This window comes from Narcine bancroftii, chromosome 1, assembly GCF_036971445.1.
Source record: "Narcine bancroftii isolate sNarBan1 chromosome 1, sNarBan1.hap1, whole genome shotgun sequence".
Classification (NCBI taxonomy): domain Eukaryota; kingdom Metazoa; phylum Chordata; class Chondrichthyes; order Torpediniformes; family Narcinidae; genus Narcine; species Narcine bancroftii.
The window spans coordinates 111428659-111446127 of record NC_091469.1 but is presented as its reverse complement, the minus strand read 5'-3'; the positions used below and the strand labels follow the sequence as shown (position 1 = coordinate 111446127).

The 17469-nt window shown below is 38.5% G+C and overlaps 1 protein-coding gene across 11 annotated transcripts in view; it reads right to left on the bottom strand.

Annotated features, from left to right (window-relative positions):
- Nucleotides 1-260: 260 nt before the first annotated feature.
- Nucleotides 261-17469, bottom strand: part of LOC138762617 (EGF-like repeat and discoidin I-like domain-containing protein 3) — a 320962-nt gene continuing 303753 nt past the window's right edge. For 10 of the 11 annotated variants that reach the window (XM_069936256.1, XM_069936259.1, XM_069936258.1 and 7 more), the window contains 2 exons: nt 17065-17220; nt 261-5738 (listed from right to left, as the gene is read on the bottom strand). In XM_069936256.1, the coding sequence (XP_069792357.1) occupies nt 5592-5738; nt 17065-17220 (303 nt within the window). In that variant the 3' untranslated portion in view covers nt 261-5591. Of the gene's footprint in view, nt 5739-15802; nt 15895-17064; nt 17221-17469 lie in introns of all 11 variants that reach the window. The other variant, XR_011357038.1, reaches the window with a different exon arrangement.

Genomic DNA, 17469 nt, shown 5'->3' with positions numbered 1-17469 from the left:
TCTGTATGCATGTTGTCTTTACAGGTGTTTTGCACTGTTCTGCACCATGGAATAAACTTGGAACTATTACTTTCCATAGATGCTGCAGGTCCTGCTGAGTCCCTCCAGTATTTTTGTGTATTGTCCTCATTCTCCAGCATCTGGGGACTCTTTATTCACCACCAGTGAAAACATATCAGTGTTTCTCACTTACATCCTTTGTATATACAAGAATGGGATTACAATTATAATCCATTATCTGTCAATCATTGTGGAACATATTTTGTGAAGTGTAGATGTTTCGAAATTTTATTGTTAATCTGAAGAACATACAAGCGTGTACTGATTTTGCATTAACCATAGATTTGGAGCCAATACAAAAACGAGAGTATTATCACACAGTTGCTAAAGTTGCAGTGGTTATTTCATCCCTATAACATAATATATGCATTTTAACTTGCTGACTGATCTTAAGTCAAATTTCTTAGATATAATTACCTTTCATACAATAATAAAACAAGATGATCAACTTGAATCTGAAGCCTAACTTCAGATTTTACTATATTGTCCTTAAAGGGAAAGTCAACCTCCTGCAAAGATACAGTATATCTTAACCAAGATTTATTAAACACAAGCATTAGTATTTCCCAATGAATACATTCCAGAAAATCAATACAGCTTTATTTATCTTGCACAAATTATTTGGCAACAACAGATAATACAACAACTCTAGCAATTATTATTATTTTAGTTTTTCTTCCAAGTATTCTATATCTAGAGTTGGGGGATTCATAATTATCCTGAAACAAATGACAAGAGATTTTTGTCTATATATGCATATATTCTGTTTTGTCTCTGCATAATGCTCTACAAAAGAGCTTTTCCAATTTTCAAGAAAAAAGATGAAGGGTCTTCAACCTAACACATTAGTTCTGTTTCTCTCTTCTGGATTCCTAGCCTGCTGAGCGCTTCCAGCTTTTACTGTTGTATTTCAGTTCCCTAGCATCTGCACTTTTTAAAAATTCTTACTTTAAGAGGTTTGATTGCAGTAGTGAGTGTAGTCTGTCAGTGATTTTCATCAAAATTCTGCCAATAATCCCGTGCAACTTCAGTGAGAGATCAATGAAAGACTGATGTAATCAAACCATTGAGGCTTCCATGAATTTTCCAACAAATGTGCAGTTTAAAATGAAGGAATCTTGAAAATTCATCCTGTGTAAGCAATTCTGAGTTTTCGAATTTAGCTGTGTTTGCTCACTAATTTAATGTTCTTACACTTTGTCTCAGCAAAAGCTGCAAATTTATGATGTGTCTTGGTTGGTTTCACCAACCAGTATGTTAAAAATCAGATGGCAGAGATGTAAGGTGGAATCAGTGTAAGGTAAAGTCTAAGTTTATTGTCACGTTCTGAAGTACAGTGAAAAGGTTTGGTTTTTGTGCTATTCATAATGACAGCAGAATAAAGCACAGCACAGAGTGGTAGTACAGTGTAATTTCAGTAAATGCACCAGCTAGTAAATCCATTACGATGAAATATTTTTCAACAGAACCACAGAGGGACGAACATCCCTGCAGTAAGTTGTTGTGATGTGGAATTAATTACCTGTACCTTTCATAAAGGAGTTGAAATATCGTTTAAGGCAAAACATATACTCTGGGTTGCGGGGAATGGTTGGGTGACTGGTGCTAAATATACTGCTCATTCCAAGAGCAGCACAGACATAATTGGCCAATGGCCTGCGCTGTAAGAGTCTGAAGTTAAAACAAAATGCTGGAGAAACTTAGCAAGTCAAACGATGCACTTCATATGACAGATAAAGATACATAACCAACATTTCGGGCTTGTAAGTCAAAACTTGGTATTGTTAAAAATATCCTTCATCATTAAAACCAATATCCAAACAATCTGTATGAGGCTCATGTGTTAAATCCGTCTCTTGATATATTATTTAGAACTTTAACATAAGTCCAACAGTTTGATTCTGATGAACAATGTGTGAGAGAAATTTGATTTTCTCAGCTGCTCAAAGGTTGTTCCTTCATGTCTCTTTTGATGATTCCACCTGCAGTTTTTAACGTGGGGCACAACTATATAATATAGATATGCAAAAGCATCACTTTTGAATACCTATTAGCAGCTTTGTTGATTCAATCAAGACAGGCTGACCTCCCTGATCTGTCATTTACTGATGCACATAGTCTTGCATCCGGTTTTAACAAGACGATTTCTCACATGGAGTAGCGCAAGTGTCAATACTGCCCACAGAAAAAGAAAAACAAGCTGGAAATATAATTTTCTGACATATTCTGGAAGGCAGAGAAAAGAGATCATGAAAAATTCTGCATGATCCAGGTGGGAGTCAAGATGTGGCTGAAAAATGCAAATTTATCATCAATTAAGTGCACTATGCTCCTGTTTAATAGTTTCCTTTTGGAAATTTGACTTCACTTCAAAATGGTTTTAACTTAACTAGCAGCCTAAAAACATCAGGAAAAGGAACCTGAAGCAAAATGTAATAATAGATTGAAATGAGTATTGTACCTGCCATATTAGTTGGAAACACAAACTTTAACAATTGATATGTGCAAGACAACATTAGCTATTTCATTATGAATGCATATCCTGTGAAATGTTCCCCTCAAGCAATTATCAAAATTACTTTTAATGAAATGAATTTCAGAGACAATGCACCAAGAGAATAACTTAGTGCACGAGTGGATGGGGATGTATTTCCATGGACCAGTATCATTTTAATAGTTGACTTTCCCTTTAATTTCATCACAAACTAATACATTCTTAAGTCACTCAGTGCATACAGGGTTTAGGAACGCTGCACAATCACAGACATGCTAACAGTCTAATGATTTGAATAGCTTGTAGTAAGATTAGTTTCTCCATTATTTCTTTACAGTCCCACAATGTTACAACAAATCTTCTGTTAACCTTCACAGTCAATTTTAAAATTAGCCACATAATTGAAAAAAAATTGAAAGATGAAACTTACTGTGTAAAATTAGATTGTGTGAACCTCCTCCTACTCACCACAAGTTTTTAATTTTATTTACAGCAATGGGAGAAGCAGATTCCAGTCATTTTAAATCTGTGCCACCCAATTACACCCAACTTAACTTTCAACACCGTACATTTTGGAGGGTGGGAAGAAACTGGAGCACCTGGGGGAATATCCTATGCAGATCAAGGGAGAACATACAAACTCCTTACAGGCAGTACCAGATTCGAACTCAGGTTGTTGGCGCTGTAAAAGTATCACTTTAACTGATACGCTAACCATGCCATAAAAATGTGAACATGTAGTTTTATAAATGCCAGACTATTTGCTGGTATTTGAGTTCTTGAGTTCAAGTCAATGTTCAGTAAGGTATTTTGTGAAAATTTTTGACAAGATTACTTTAAAAGCACTGAAACAGATTCACAGATGTATTTGTCATGCAACATCGGAAGTAATTCTAAATAGCAGACACCAATTATCCACACTGAATTTGATCTATTAGAACCCAGATATTGGATAAAAATCATATTTTAAACATCAAGGAAATAGCCTTTGGAGGCACAATGAAAAGAAAATCCACAATTCTGGAGGGACTCATGAACGTCAAAAGTAACCGTAGTAATTTGTACTAGTGCTTGCAAAATTTATGTGATTTAGTAAAGCTTCAATGGTTAAGTCTAAAAACTACAAGATATATGTAAGTGAAGATGAAACTTGTTACACTTTCTCTTATAAATTCTAAAACTGTATGATTTAACATCCTAACATAGCATGATAATGACTAGTCAACAGATATGTACTGAATAGGTGTGTTACAGGTCAAACAATCCTCATTTTCCAATTAAAGATAAAAAGAATTGATTAGTTTTAGGGTTGTAAGTTTGTGGTTCAGTTTGCTGGCTACTGACATTCTCACTAATACTCAAGCTTTGGAGCTTCGCCATTTTATTCAGGAACAATGTGAAAATTATTATTGCAGGACACCATAAAATTATAAAACTGGCTCAAACTTCCAATCTGATATTTTTGTAAGCTTTGTTACAGTTCCATGCACATACAGTATGGAAGCAATAAAACACAGCATCACATGTAAAAATCTTTCTTCAACGACAGAGGCAACGACTAACAAAACTGCCCAACTCATGGTTTACATCAGCTTACAACAAATTATGCACATTTAAAATGTTCAGCAGGTTACATAATATAAACACAAGTGAATAATTTAGTGATCTCAAAGAATAATGATTATTCTTTTCCTTTTTCAGTACACAATATCTTCCATTTGCCTCCAAAACTTTGGGCTTCATTAAATTTGGTGAGAAATTTAAAAAAAATCTTTGATATCAAAATGCAAAGCCAGGGATTACCTCTGAAGAGACAATGCTGGATTTAAAATATCAGCAGGTCAATTTTAACAGCGAAATACAACTGCAACTGGATCACAGTTTAATTACAGAGATGTGAATTTTGTACAATTTTTACTGTAGAATGAATGTAAGCATTGAGGCAAAATCGAGAGAACCATTTGTGTACATCAAGTCACCAAAAGACAAATGACTTAAAATGGGTAACTTAAAATGATATCCTATGATGTAATTATTGGTATACATAGGCCACTTTACGTTTATCTGAATCATAATGAAACTAAATGGATCAGAACAGAGCTGTCTAACAAAAATCCACATTTAATGCTAATCACAACAGCATTCGTTTCCCCCCTATTTCTTTGATATATTAGTATTACCTTTAAAAATAAAATTTGCAACAGAATAATTTTAGTTGGAAGTGTAAACATGATGTACATGACTGATAAAATTTGCAATCTAATGTGTTTCAAAAAGAAAAGTTGACGTGTTCTTAAACATGAATTTTCATTATATGTCATACGTTCAGCAATTTATTGTCTTGTATATTCAGGGATCGTAGCATTTATTGATAAATTGCAGTTATCTAATTTGCCTTTCTGGGTTTCTTCATCATCATTTGGAGCATAAGTCCTGTATATCGAATCACATATCCACAAGGTCTATAAGTATACTTCAAAGCTCAAAGGGGAAAAAAAATGCCTCAGCGGAAATCTTCAGTGTCTGATAACAATGTGAGACAGGTATATTTTGTAGAATGAAAGCATTATCAGTGCTTAATTATTTTAGTGTTGGACTGTAATGACAAATTGAAACTAAATTATTGAAAAGCATTTCATTCTTAGGAGCCAAAGAAAAATAAAAGAAACATTTAAAGGTTTACAATAAATAAGATACAATACTGACACCTTGAACAATAATTAGAAATATTAGCTTGATGCTTATGAATCAAACTTGGGTGGGAGGTCGGGGAGAGGGACTAAAAGTTTGCAATTGTACAAGTTTATTTCATTATGTACAAATGGACAAAACACAAGAAAATAAAACTTCTGAGGAAGAAATTTCGGTGTTTGAAAGTCTGACAAAGGGCAGGCTGGGACCACCTAACTTGATTCATGCCTATCACAAACTGAACGCTTGTTCGTGAAAACCCTTCAAAATCTTACAGGTTTGTGCAGTTTTTGTTGAGATACAGTTGGACAGTGATATTTTCTTGTCAGTTAACCACCATTCATTATCACTCTTCTGTGCATCCCAGTAACTCCGTTCGCAGAGTGATACGGCCATACCACGACCAGGGCAAGATTCTAATATATTGTGCGTAGATGGGAGGATCTAGTACATTTTTCCTGTGTGTATCATTGTCAAAATTACCTTGGAAAACCTGACAAAAGAAAAAAAAGTACATTGTTACTGAATAGATTATATGATCCTCGTCCACCAAACTTAGTGTCATTTATGATAACTTACAGTAATTTGACAGAGGCTGCAAAGAAGCAGTGAGTAAAGATTCTAGGAGACCTGATAGACATCTTTAAAAGTATGAATGGTTTCTTCAGGGTTGTTCCAGAGAAAATGTTTCAACTTATTGAGGTACCCATACTACACCACTACAAAATAATTATTACTTGGGAAGTACTGACAACTACTATTTCTCCAAATGCTGTTAACATTTTAATGCCTATCTAGTGACTTCATTGGAATGTTAGAGAAACAAATTCTGATTGACCCAGAGAGATCACAGAAGACAGATGACAAAATTGCAGGAGTAGTATTGAGAGTGTCCTTTCTGTAGCTGCAAAGCATTGGACCAGAAGTTAAAACAGAGGATCATCCAAATGGCTGAGAAGATCACTTGCATCTCTCTTTCCTCTATTGACATTCACTGTGAGCTCAAAGAGTTATTGAGGACCCTTTCCATCCAGCATCTAATACCATCAAGAAGGAGGAAAAGGAGCATCAAAATCAGGACTGCCAAGCTGGGAAATAGTTTCTTTCCTCTGCCTGTGAGATTGATCTTGTAACTGAGTAATTCATTCCAAAATATTTTTATCTATATATTTATTTTAAATTCTATCTTAATGTAAATATGTCATTAGTATGTGCTGGGTATGTGTGTGCACCATGTTCCAGAGAAATGGTGTTACGTCTGGATGCCTAAGTACGGTCAGGTGATAATAAACTTGAACTGATAAATGCAGTCTTAAGGGAGTACCTGAAGTGCCTTCAAGAAGGAAAGAGAGGCATAGATCTCTGAAAAGGAATAGTAACTGAAGGCATAATTGCCAAGGGTGGACCAATTAAAATCAGAGATCTCTAAGAGGCCAATTTGAGAGGAGTGCTGATTCCTTGGTGGGATATCAGGCTGGATGAGATTACACAAACAGGTAACAATGGAGTCATGAGGGATTTTCCGATGATTTAATGAAACAGATCTTAGTCGGCCAAGAGATAATGAAGATCAGCAAACACAGTGGTTATGTGTGAACATAAATAGATGCAACTTTTGCAGCAAAGGTTTGGGTAAGCATAAGTTTATGAGGGTGGATTCTTCAGGCAAGCATTGTAATCACCAAGTTTCAAGATAACAAAGGCATCGGTAAGGATTGTAGCAGCAGATGAGTTGAGGTAAAGATGGAATTGCGCAGTGCAATGAATGAATTTGTACAGTAGGTGGCTTAATGATGGGATGGATATAAAATTGGAAGCTCAACTTTGTTCATCCATGGGAAACAGGCATCCTGGCTAGGTGATGCCCGTCCCTTGCAGCTTTTGAGAAGGTGGTAGGAAAGGTTCGTTCTTGACCTGCTGAAGATTGAATGGTGATGACATGAGAGTTTATTGTGATGCACAGATGCACTGAAATTCTTATTTGGCACTGTGACACAGGTATGGAAAATACTCGAACAAACAATAAGTAAAAAAATTACCACAATGAACACAAGAGAAAAATATATATATATAAAAATTCACAATTGCAATTAGCACAAAAAAAAATTATGTTACACTAGTGCAGACATATCTTTGGTAGCCCTGGACTAGTCTTTATGATTCAGCCATCTGACAGCTGTTGGCAAAGAAACCAGAGAAGCAAGACTTCAGCATTTTATATCTTCTACCTGAAGGTAGCAGCAAGAAACGATCATGAATAGGGTGACGGGGATACTTCATCATGCTGGCTGCCTTTTTGAGGTAGCTGTCTTCAATAGAAGTTGTCGTGTTGAACTTGTTAAAGTTTGCCTATTACTGCATTATTGTGTGTGGAGGAATGTGGCCTGTCTATCTGCCTGGAATGTGTGCATTGCAGGTGATCGCGTGTCCTCCCCCTGTTTGGAACTTATTTGGAAGTCATATCACGTATCAATCAAGGTTGGCCAAAAATTACATCATCTATCAGTCAAGGTTGCACTCCAGCCACCAATTAGTGCATACCTTGCCATTGGCTAATTCAAACCATTCAGCATCATTATTGGTCTACACATAAATTAGCACTCTGATTAGCACCAGAACAGAGTACATTTCAGTTTCTCTCCTCTCACTGATAACCTCAAACACTGCTCCATGCCAGGTTGCTTGGAAGGGTCATTGATAAGATGTGCATTGCACTGAAGCTGAGCCATAGTATCTCTATAGTTTAAATTGCTATAGATCAATACCCACAGTAGAGCTGCACCTCCTGACGATCAGGTGTCCGAGAATGTGCGTATACCCCTGGGGGTACCATTTGTACTAGAGCGGCCTCCCGACGATCAGGGGTCCAGGAAGGATGTGCATTACCTCTGATTATAGTGTGGAAATGTTGGCACTGTCAATGTTAAGATGTGTACTGTGCAATGTTTTCCCATGCTTTTATAAACTGTGCGTGTGTGTGTTATTCCCATAAAAATTTCCCATGCTCTTTTATAAACTGTGGATGTGTTTATTCCCATTAAAATTTTCTCACACTCTTCTATAAATTGCTGTGTGTTAATAAATGCTATGTGTGATTGCAAGCCCTCGTGTCTAGACTTGTCTCTTTGTGAACCCACTGAATTAAATACTTTCTCAACACAACATGCATCCTTTTGTGTTTCTTGCATTGAGTTTCCAACCAAACACAGTTACAAGCAGTCAATGTACTTTCCACAATACACCCATGGATGTTCGAAACTCAAATGATATACCAAATCTTCTCAAGCTCCTTTTATAGTGGCATTAGTGTGCTGCTTTAGTTGCCCATTCAGAGCCAGCTCTTCAGCGCTTGACGTCCTGTTTTGCGGAAACTGCCGAAATGTTTGGCCTGGAAGTCAGCCTGAAGAAAACTGAGGTCCTCCATCAGCCAGCTCCCCACCATGACTACCAGCCCCCCCACATCTCCATCGGGCACACAAAACTCAAAACGGTCAACCAGTTTACCTATCTCGGCTGCACCATTTCATCAGATGCAAGGATCGACAACGAGATAGACAACAGACTCGCCAAGGCAAATAGCGCCTTTGGAAGTCTACACAAAAGAGTCTGTAAAAACAACCAACTGAAAAACCTCACAAAGATAAGCGTATACAGAGCCGTTGTCATACCCACACTCCTGTTCGGCTCCGAATCATGGGTCCTCTACCGGCATCACCTACGGCTCCTAGAACGCTTCCACCACCGTTGTCTCCGCTCCATCCTCAACATTAATTGGAGCACTTTCATCCCTAACGTCGAAGTACTCGAGATGGCAGAGGTCGACAGCATCGAGTCCACGCTGCTGAAGATCCAGCTGCGCTGGGTGGGTCACGTCTCCAGAATGGAGGACTATCGCCTTCCCAAGATCGTGTTATATGGCGAGCTCTCCACTGGCCACCGTGACAGAGGTGCACCCAAGAAGAGGTACAAGGACTGCCTAAATAAATCTCTTGGTTCCTGCCACATTGACCACCGCCAGTGGGCTGATAACGCCTCAAACCGTGCATCTTGGCGCCTCACAGTTCGGCGGGCAGCAACCTCCTTTGAAGAAGACCGCAGAGCCCACCTCACTGACAAAAGGCAAAGAAGGAAAAACCCAACACCCAACCCCAACCAACCAATTTTCCCCTGCAACCGCTGCAACTGTGTCTGCCTGTCCCACATCGGACTTGTCAGCCACAAACGAGCCTGCAGCTGACGTGGACATTTACCTCCTCCATAAATCTTCGTCCGCGAAGCCAAATCAAAGAAAAAGAATGTGCCTTATTCATAGATGCCTCAGATGTACTGGTTCTAGGAGACTTCTTGCTACATGTAGACACCCAGGAACTTATGGGTAGTAATCCTCTCCATTTCCATCCAAATGAAGACAGGTGCATGGTCCCTTGCCTTCCCCCTCTTAAAATATTAAATGTTCTTTGGTTTTGATTATAATTGACCGCAAGGTTATTGCTCTGGTACCACAGGATCAGATTCTCAATCTCCATCCTATATTCAATATCATTACTAGCTATTTGGTCAACAACAGTGATGTCTTCAGTTAATTTATAAATTATGTTGGAGCTGAACCTAGCTACGCAATCATGGGCAGAGTGGGAAAAGAGTAGGGTACTACGCACACATCCTTGAGATGACTCTGTATTGATGGTCAGCAAGGAGGACCTAATATTGCTGATCTCATATAAGATCACAAGATATAGGAGCAGAAATAGGCCCCGTGGCTCATTGAGACTGCTCTGCCATTCTAATTATGAGCTTATCCGTCCTCCCACTCAGCCACAATCCTGGCTTTCTCTCCGTTACTCAAATACCTGTCAATTTCTGCCTTAAATACACCCAACAACCTCACTTCCCCATCTGCCTGGGGCAACAAATGCTACAGACTCATGATCCTGACTAAAGAGATTTTTCTGTGTCTCTGTTTTAAATTGTCACACTTTTATACTGAAGTTATAGCCTCTTGTGCTAGAATACAGGAAATATCCTTGCCACACCTACTCTGTCCAGACTTTTCAGTATTCAAAATACCTCTATGAGGCCCCTCCTCCCCCCATCTTTCTGTACTCCAATGAGTATGGTTCAAGAGCTGATAATCGTTTCTCATACGCTAACCCTTTCATTCCTAGTATCATTCCAGGAAATCTTTGAACCCGCTCCAATGCCAGCATGTCTTTTCTCAAATAAGACACCCAAAATTGTACATAATACTCCAAGTGAGATCTCACTAGTGCTTTAGAGTCTCAATTCTACATCTTTTCTCTTGTATGCTATTCCTCTAGAATTGAATGTCAACATTGCATTCGCCTTCTTCACCACCAACTCAATCCTGAGCTTTACCTGCATGAGGCCTCCCAAGTCCTTTTGCACCTCAGATTTTTGAATTTTCTCCCCATCCAAATAATAGTCTACTCATCTATTCCTTTTATCTATGTGCATGACCTTACACTATCTAACATTGTATTTCATCTGCCACCGCTTTGCCCATTCTCCTAATTTATCCATGTCTCCCTGCCGTTTTTCAGTATCCTCAGCACCATCTGCCCTACCACCTATTTTGGCATCATCTGCAAATTTAGCCACAAAGCCATCTATTCCATAATCCAAATCATTTATATACAATATAAAAAAGAAGTGGACCCAACACTAACCCCTGCTGGTAACCGGTAGCCAACCAGAATAGAATCCCTTTATCCCTACTCTGTTTCCTGCCGATCAGCCAGTGTTCTACCCAGGCTAGTATCCCTCCTGTAATTCCATGGGCTCTCATCTTGTTTAGCAGCCTTATGTGGATCCTTGTTGAAAGCCTTTTGAAAGTCCATGAAAACATTGGCCAGTTGGTTAACGCAGGATTTCAGTACTTGGCTGGGTAATCCATCTGGAATGGATGCTTTTCTCAGATTTACTCTCGTGAATGTAGCCCAAACATCATCTTCCGATACTTACAGAAGAGAATCATCAGGGGACATGGAGGTGTGCAGTGGTTCTTCCTTGTTGTGGTGGTCAAATTGGGATTGCAAGAGCATCTCAGCAATGACATGAGAACAATTGCTGCAGGTATATGGGACCATGTGTAGGAAATTCAAGAATTATAGTCTCCTTATGTGAAAGGTTCTTCTTGCCATGCAAAACATATTGGATTGATATCTGTGACATTATACTGATGTCTGAGAAGAGATTAGATAGAATGGGCCAAATTCACTGGAGTATAGAAGAATGAGAGGTACTCCATTAAACATGTACAAAAACAGTGGCAAAATTGGACAGGCAAGATATAGGAAGGATGTCTTTGATAGTCAAAGATCACAATGGCAGGATATAGTATATACTGCGATTCAGGAGAAAAATGTTCACCCATCCGAAACATGGTCCACATGTGTTTGTGCATGGTATGTCATGTTTAACCAATCTTACAGCATTTTTTGAGGAGGTTACCAGGTAAGTTGATGAAGGAAAGGCTGTGTATGGTTTTTGCATGGACTTTAGTTAAGCCTTTGACAAGCCGATTCAGACACTTGATATTTATGGTGAGGTTGTAAACTGGATTTGACATGGGTAATATGGGAGAAGCTAGAGAGTAATGGTCAATGATTACTTCTCAGACTGGAGGCCTGTGACTAGTGATGTGGCTCAGGGATCAGTGCTGGGACCAATGTTGTTTGTCATCTAGATCAATGATCTGGATTTCTCATATACTAATCCCTTCATTACAGGATTCTTTCTTGTGAATCTTCTCTGAACCCTCTCTAATGCCAGCACATAGTTTCTTAAATAAGGATCCAATAACTGCACCCTGTACTCCAAGTGAGACCTCACCAGTGCCGTCTTATATTCTGTTCCTCTAGATATGAATGCCAACGTTGCATTTGCCTTCTTCATCACCTACGCAACCTGGAGGTTAACCTTTTGTGTATCCAGCACGAGGACTCCCAAATTTTGAATTTTCTCCCCATCTGAATAATAGTCTGCCTTTTTATTCCTATTCCTAAAGTGCATGACCGTACACTTTCCTACTTTGTATTTCATTTGTCACTTCTTTGTCAATACTTCTAATCTATCTAAGTCTCTCTGCAACCAGTACCTGCCCCTCCACCTATCTTTGCATTATCTGAAAACTTAGCCACAGAGACATTTATTCAGTAATCCAAATCATTAACATACATTGTAAAAAGAACAGGCCCCAACACTGAGCCCCTTGGAACACATGGGAACCGGTAGTCAAAACCAGAATAGGATCTCTTTATTCCCACTTTCTGTTTCCTGCTGATTAGTCAATGCTCTACTCATGTTTGTATCTTTGCTGTAATTCCAAGAGCTCCCATCTTGTGAAGCACCCTATATTATTAAATACTTTTGAAAATCCAAACAGATAACACCCATTGCATGCCCTTTGACTAGGCTGCTTGTTGCTTCCTTAAAAAAAATGCAATAGCTTTGTCGGTCAAGATTTTTCCTTAAGAAAACCATGCTGTCTTTGCCCTATCTTGGCATGCACCTCCAGCTACTCCATATCCTCATCCTCGACAATCAATTTCAATAACTTCCCAACCACCAAAGTTAGGCTATAATTTCCTTTATGCTGCCTACCTCTCTTTTAAATAGTGAAAGTGACCTTCGTAATTTTGCTGTCCTCTCAAACCATGCCAGAATCTATTAGTTCTTGGAAGATCATTACTAATGTCCCTACAGAACCCAAGAGTGAATTCCATCTGGTCTGGGATACTCACCTACCCTTAGACCATTCAGGTTCCAAGTACCTTCTCTCTTGTTATTGTGACTGGACTTACCTCTCTTTCTTGGCTCCCTTGAAAGTATGCCATACTGCTACTGTCTTCCACAGTGAAGAATGATGGAAAATACTCACTCAGTTCCTCTGCCATCTCCCTGTCTCCCATTACAATTTCTCCAGCATCATTTGCTATCAGTTCAATATCTACTCTGGCCTCTTTTTTAGTATTAATATACTTGAAAGGCTTTTAGTATCCTTTTTGATATTATTTGCAGGCTTCATTTCAAAATTCATATTTTCCTTCCTAATGACCATCTTAGCTGCCTTCTGTATGCTTTAAAAAGCTTTGCAGTCCTCTAACTTTCCACTAAGTTTTGCTCCCTTTCTTTTGTTTTTAATTTGGCTTCGACTTCTCTTGTTATCCCTCAGTTGTGTCCTGTATGGCATTAAGGCTGCAGACAGTTTGGTTCTGCCTCCTGTAGTTCCAAGGCAAGAAATGTAGGCCAATGAATTAAGGAACAGTTCTGACAAAGCATTTTGACCTGTAATGTTTCCCCAGTTTTATGAACTATGGACAGTTTTATTTCTCTCCAGGGACAATGACTGACTGTGCAGTAGGAGAAAGGAGCACATGCTGTGTAGAGTGCCGGAGCAGCGAGCTGGGAGAGTGAACAGCTGTGTAGAGCGCGAGAGCTGCATGCTGAAGCCGGTGGGCTCGTTGGGAGCACACGTGCTGCTGTCAACCTCTCTCCTCTAATCATGAGTGCCAAAGACACGCGCCGTGACCGTTGAACCATCCAGCGCACTGAGGAACGAACTGTCAGTGTGTTCACCCAGCAGCTCCAGCTGAAAGACAGGAGCCCGAGCTGCTCTGTTCACAGGTGCCAGCACTCCTGTTCTGACAGCAGATTTTACATTCTGATTCCCAGAGTGTGTCCAACCTGTGCTTCTCCAGTCCCCTTTTGAGAAGAGGTCTTTGTGTGACAAAAGTCACTTGGTATAACCCAAGGCAGGGTTTTGGTGGAGAAGATTTCATGTGACAGAGGGTTACCTGGTGCAACCCCTAAGAGGGTTTCGGAGGTGCGGACTTTGTGTTAGAAACTCCCTTGTGAGGAAACTAAAGGTGATCATTACCACTCAAGAAACTAAGGAAAGTCTCCTATATTCACCTACCAAGGTCGCAAGTCCACTCAGTGACAACAGTCATCTCTCTCCACATTCAACTCAAAGACCTGTGCACAACTGAATGAAGACATTAAAGCCTAGAGACCAGATTCTGTGGACCATTCTTTTGACTGACTTACTTGACGAGACTGACTTGGGGTTTTGTTTTGGGTGTTCATTTTGGGAATTTGAGCTTAAACTGTAATGGTCTGAGTATTTTTTCATATAAATATCCATTGTTAGTATATAGTTGTCATAAAGGCTTATGGTTGAATGTTGAGTTTATTGAGATAATTATATTATTGACAATTTTTAATAAATTTTGAGTTAAACAACCCATCTGTTTATGCATCTTTCAATTCCTGCTGGTGAGGCATAACAGCAGTTACTGGATAAGTGTGAAGTGATGCATTTTGGAAGGTCAAACTTGAGGGTGGAATACATGGTTAATGACAGGACTCTTAAAAGTTTGAAAGAACAGAGGAATCTTAGTGATTAAACCAATTGGTATTGACAACTGGGCAACTACGCATTTATCTAAACAATGCAAGAAATAAAGCAGCCTGTCTTTATTCAGATATCAGCTCCAGTCCCATGGAAATGTTCAGGTTTATAGGGTAGTTAAGAAGAATTATGGTATGCTTGCCTTTATAAGTCAAGTTACCTTTATTCATCTTTCATACCATACTCACACGGTAAAGACGAGACAGTGTTTCTCCAGGACCACGGAGCATATTTACATAAATATAAATTGGAATAGAAGTTAAACACATTGAAATATTAAAATAGTAAGACGTAAACAATGGAATGAGTTCAGGTGATTGAGTTCAAAAGTCATGTTGCGGTTCGATAAAACTCTGGTTAGGAGAGGGTGCAAAAGAGATTTACCTGAATGTTATCTGGATTGGAGCATGTGTCTTATGAGTCAAGGTTAATAGAGGTAGGGCTTTTCTCTTTGGAGCAAAGAAGGACGTCAGGTTTCTTAATAGAGATCTACAAAATTATGGATGCAAGCACCTTTTTTTTCCCCAGGGTGACAGTAGCAAATACCAGAGGCCATCAGTACAAGGTGAGAGGAGGAAAATTTAGGGGAGACATCAAAGGTTTGTATTTTTACACAGAGAGTAATGGGTGCCTGGAATGCATTGCCAGGGGTGGTACTGGAGACTGGTACAATAAGGACATTTAAAAGCCTCTTAGGCAGGCACATGGAAGCAAGAAAATAGAGGGTTATGGGTGTGAGTGTGGGAAGGCTTCAGTTATAGAGTAGGTTATGGCCAAAAGGGCCTGTACTGTGATGTTCTACCTTCTCTTTCCTCAGTTGCTGTTTAATCTGCTGAGTGTTTCCAGCATCTATTTATTTATTTATTTAGTTAAGGAAAAATTTGTGGCAATTGCAAAAAAGGAGAAACCTCTATTCATAGCTGTTGGAATATGGAAGTGGTTGTGGTAAAAATTACCATGAGGTGCGTTCAGAAGGAAGCCAGTAAGTGCAGGAGAGAAATAAGTCAGGAAAATAGCTTGAAAGGTATAGTGGAAATGTTTGTGTTGAATAAATGCTAAGCAGGATATCTGGGTCAAATGGCGCATTTCTGTTATGTATATTCTCTGTAATTCAATTTACTCACTGGGATAACATCTTTGAAACTTATTTTGTACTGCCTTGGTGTCATGCCATTTAATATTCATCTCTTTTCTTCCAACAGCTGATCAGAAAAGCCTAGTAACACATGTAAGTTGATCCAATTAAATTTTCCCAAAATATCAGCAATTTGATAATATTCTGTTCTTATTTATTCTATAACCTAGTTTATAATCAAATAATTGTTCATTTTTCCAAATTTATATGCAGCTAAAATTTAAAAAAAGGCACTAAAAATTTCTTACCCCAGTCACTGAACTGAGCCACTCATTTGGTGACAATCAAAAGATTCAAAACCTCTCCTTAGGGAGTACTAAGACTGTCCTCAATGCCTCATAATTTGCTGTGTAAATGAATAAGGTCTGAAAGCCCTTATAGATCGCGTCCCCAGAATGATGGAAAGAGAAATGGTTCAAAGTGCTGTATCATACCTTTTGTGTTTGGCTTCCTAGCCTCTTCAATCAAACAACAATGGAGCAGATCTTCCCTTAGAAATATCATTTTCTAGCCCTGGCACTGATGTAAACACGGCTGCTGTCCCTGTGCTTCTCCTCATTTACCCCAAAAGAGTAGCAAGGCCATCCCTTGCCCTCCTAGCTATCAGGCTGGGAAATTCACCTCTGAGCTTGTGTCAGGTGAAATATGGGACATGTCAATTCAAATGAATGGGTGACAGTGGCTTCCTGGAGATGAAGCAACTTCTGCTATTTGATTATTAATTTATTTACATGAGTTTGACTGATTTTAATGTTAATGTGTGGGTGATAGTTTTAGCTTTATAAATATAAAGATTTTAAAAGTTAAAGTATTTTTCTCCATGTTTACATTTTTAAAAATATCCCATGTAATACAGAATATCTGTGCGTGTCCCAAACATTCAATAGCACCCAATAACATTGAATGCTTTGCCATCCTGTGAGACCAGAATAGGAGCTAACTGGGTGATATCAGATCTCCTTCAATACAGAAAACAGATTTCTTTTTGTTTTGTTGTTTGCCTTATGAAGAGAATTCTAAAGGAATATGGCAGTGAATAACCAATTTTAAAATCAAGGTGTTAACATGAAAATAGTTTTCCAAATATTTCATCTAACTTGAGACCAACAAAACCCTTAAATGATTTCCTTATTGAATAGAACACAAAATGAAGAGAAAATTTCATCTTCAAACATGAAGAAATACTGATTAAGTTTAACTATCAAATCATACCAATTTAGTAAGTGGAAATCTTGTGGTTGGTAAACCCACCTTATCTTTTTGTTGTTTGTCATCTTTGTAAATAGACCAATTATTTCCATCGTTACTGTAGGCTACCTTGTATGAACCTACAAACTGTATGTGACCAAAATCTTTAGCACCTTGGGTGATTATACCAGTCACTTTAGTCGGAACAAGTAGATCAATCTGAAAGAGGAAAATACATAAAATATTAAACATTTCCAGGGTTAAAAATATTGCATTCTTTGAAGTTTTTGAGAAAAAGAAACATCCAAAATATTTCAATGATATAATTCATGTAAAAAGGAAGTAAATTTTCTGTTAATCTTTTGCAAAATGGTTTGCTTATCAGGGTAGCTTCAGTATATATTGAGCCCCACATCATTTGCACCTTTTCAAAAATAGCATCTCACAACTCATGTTTACAAATATTTC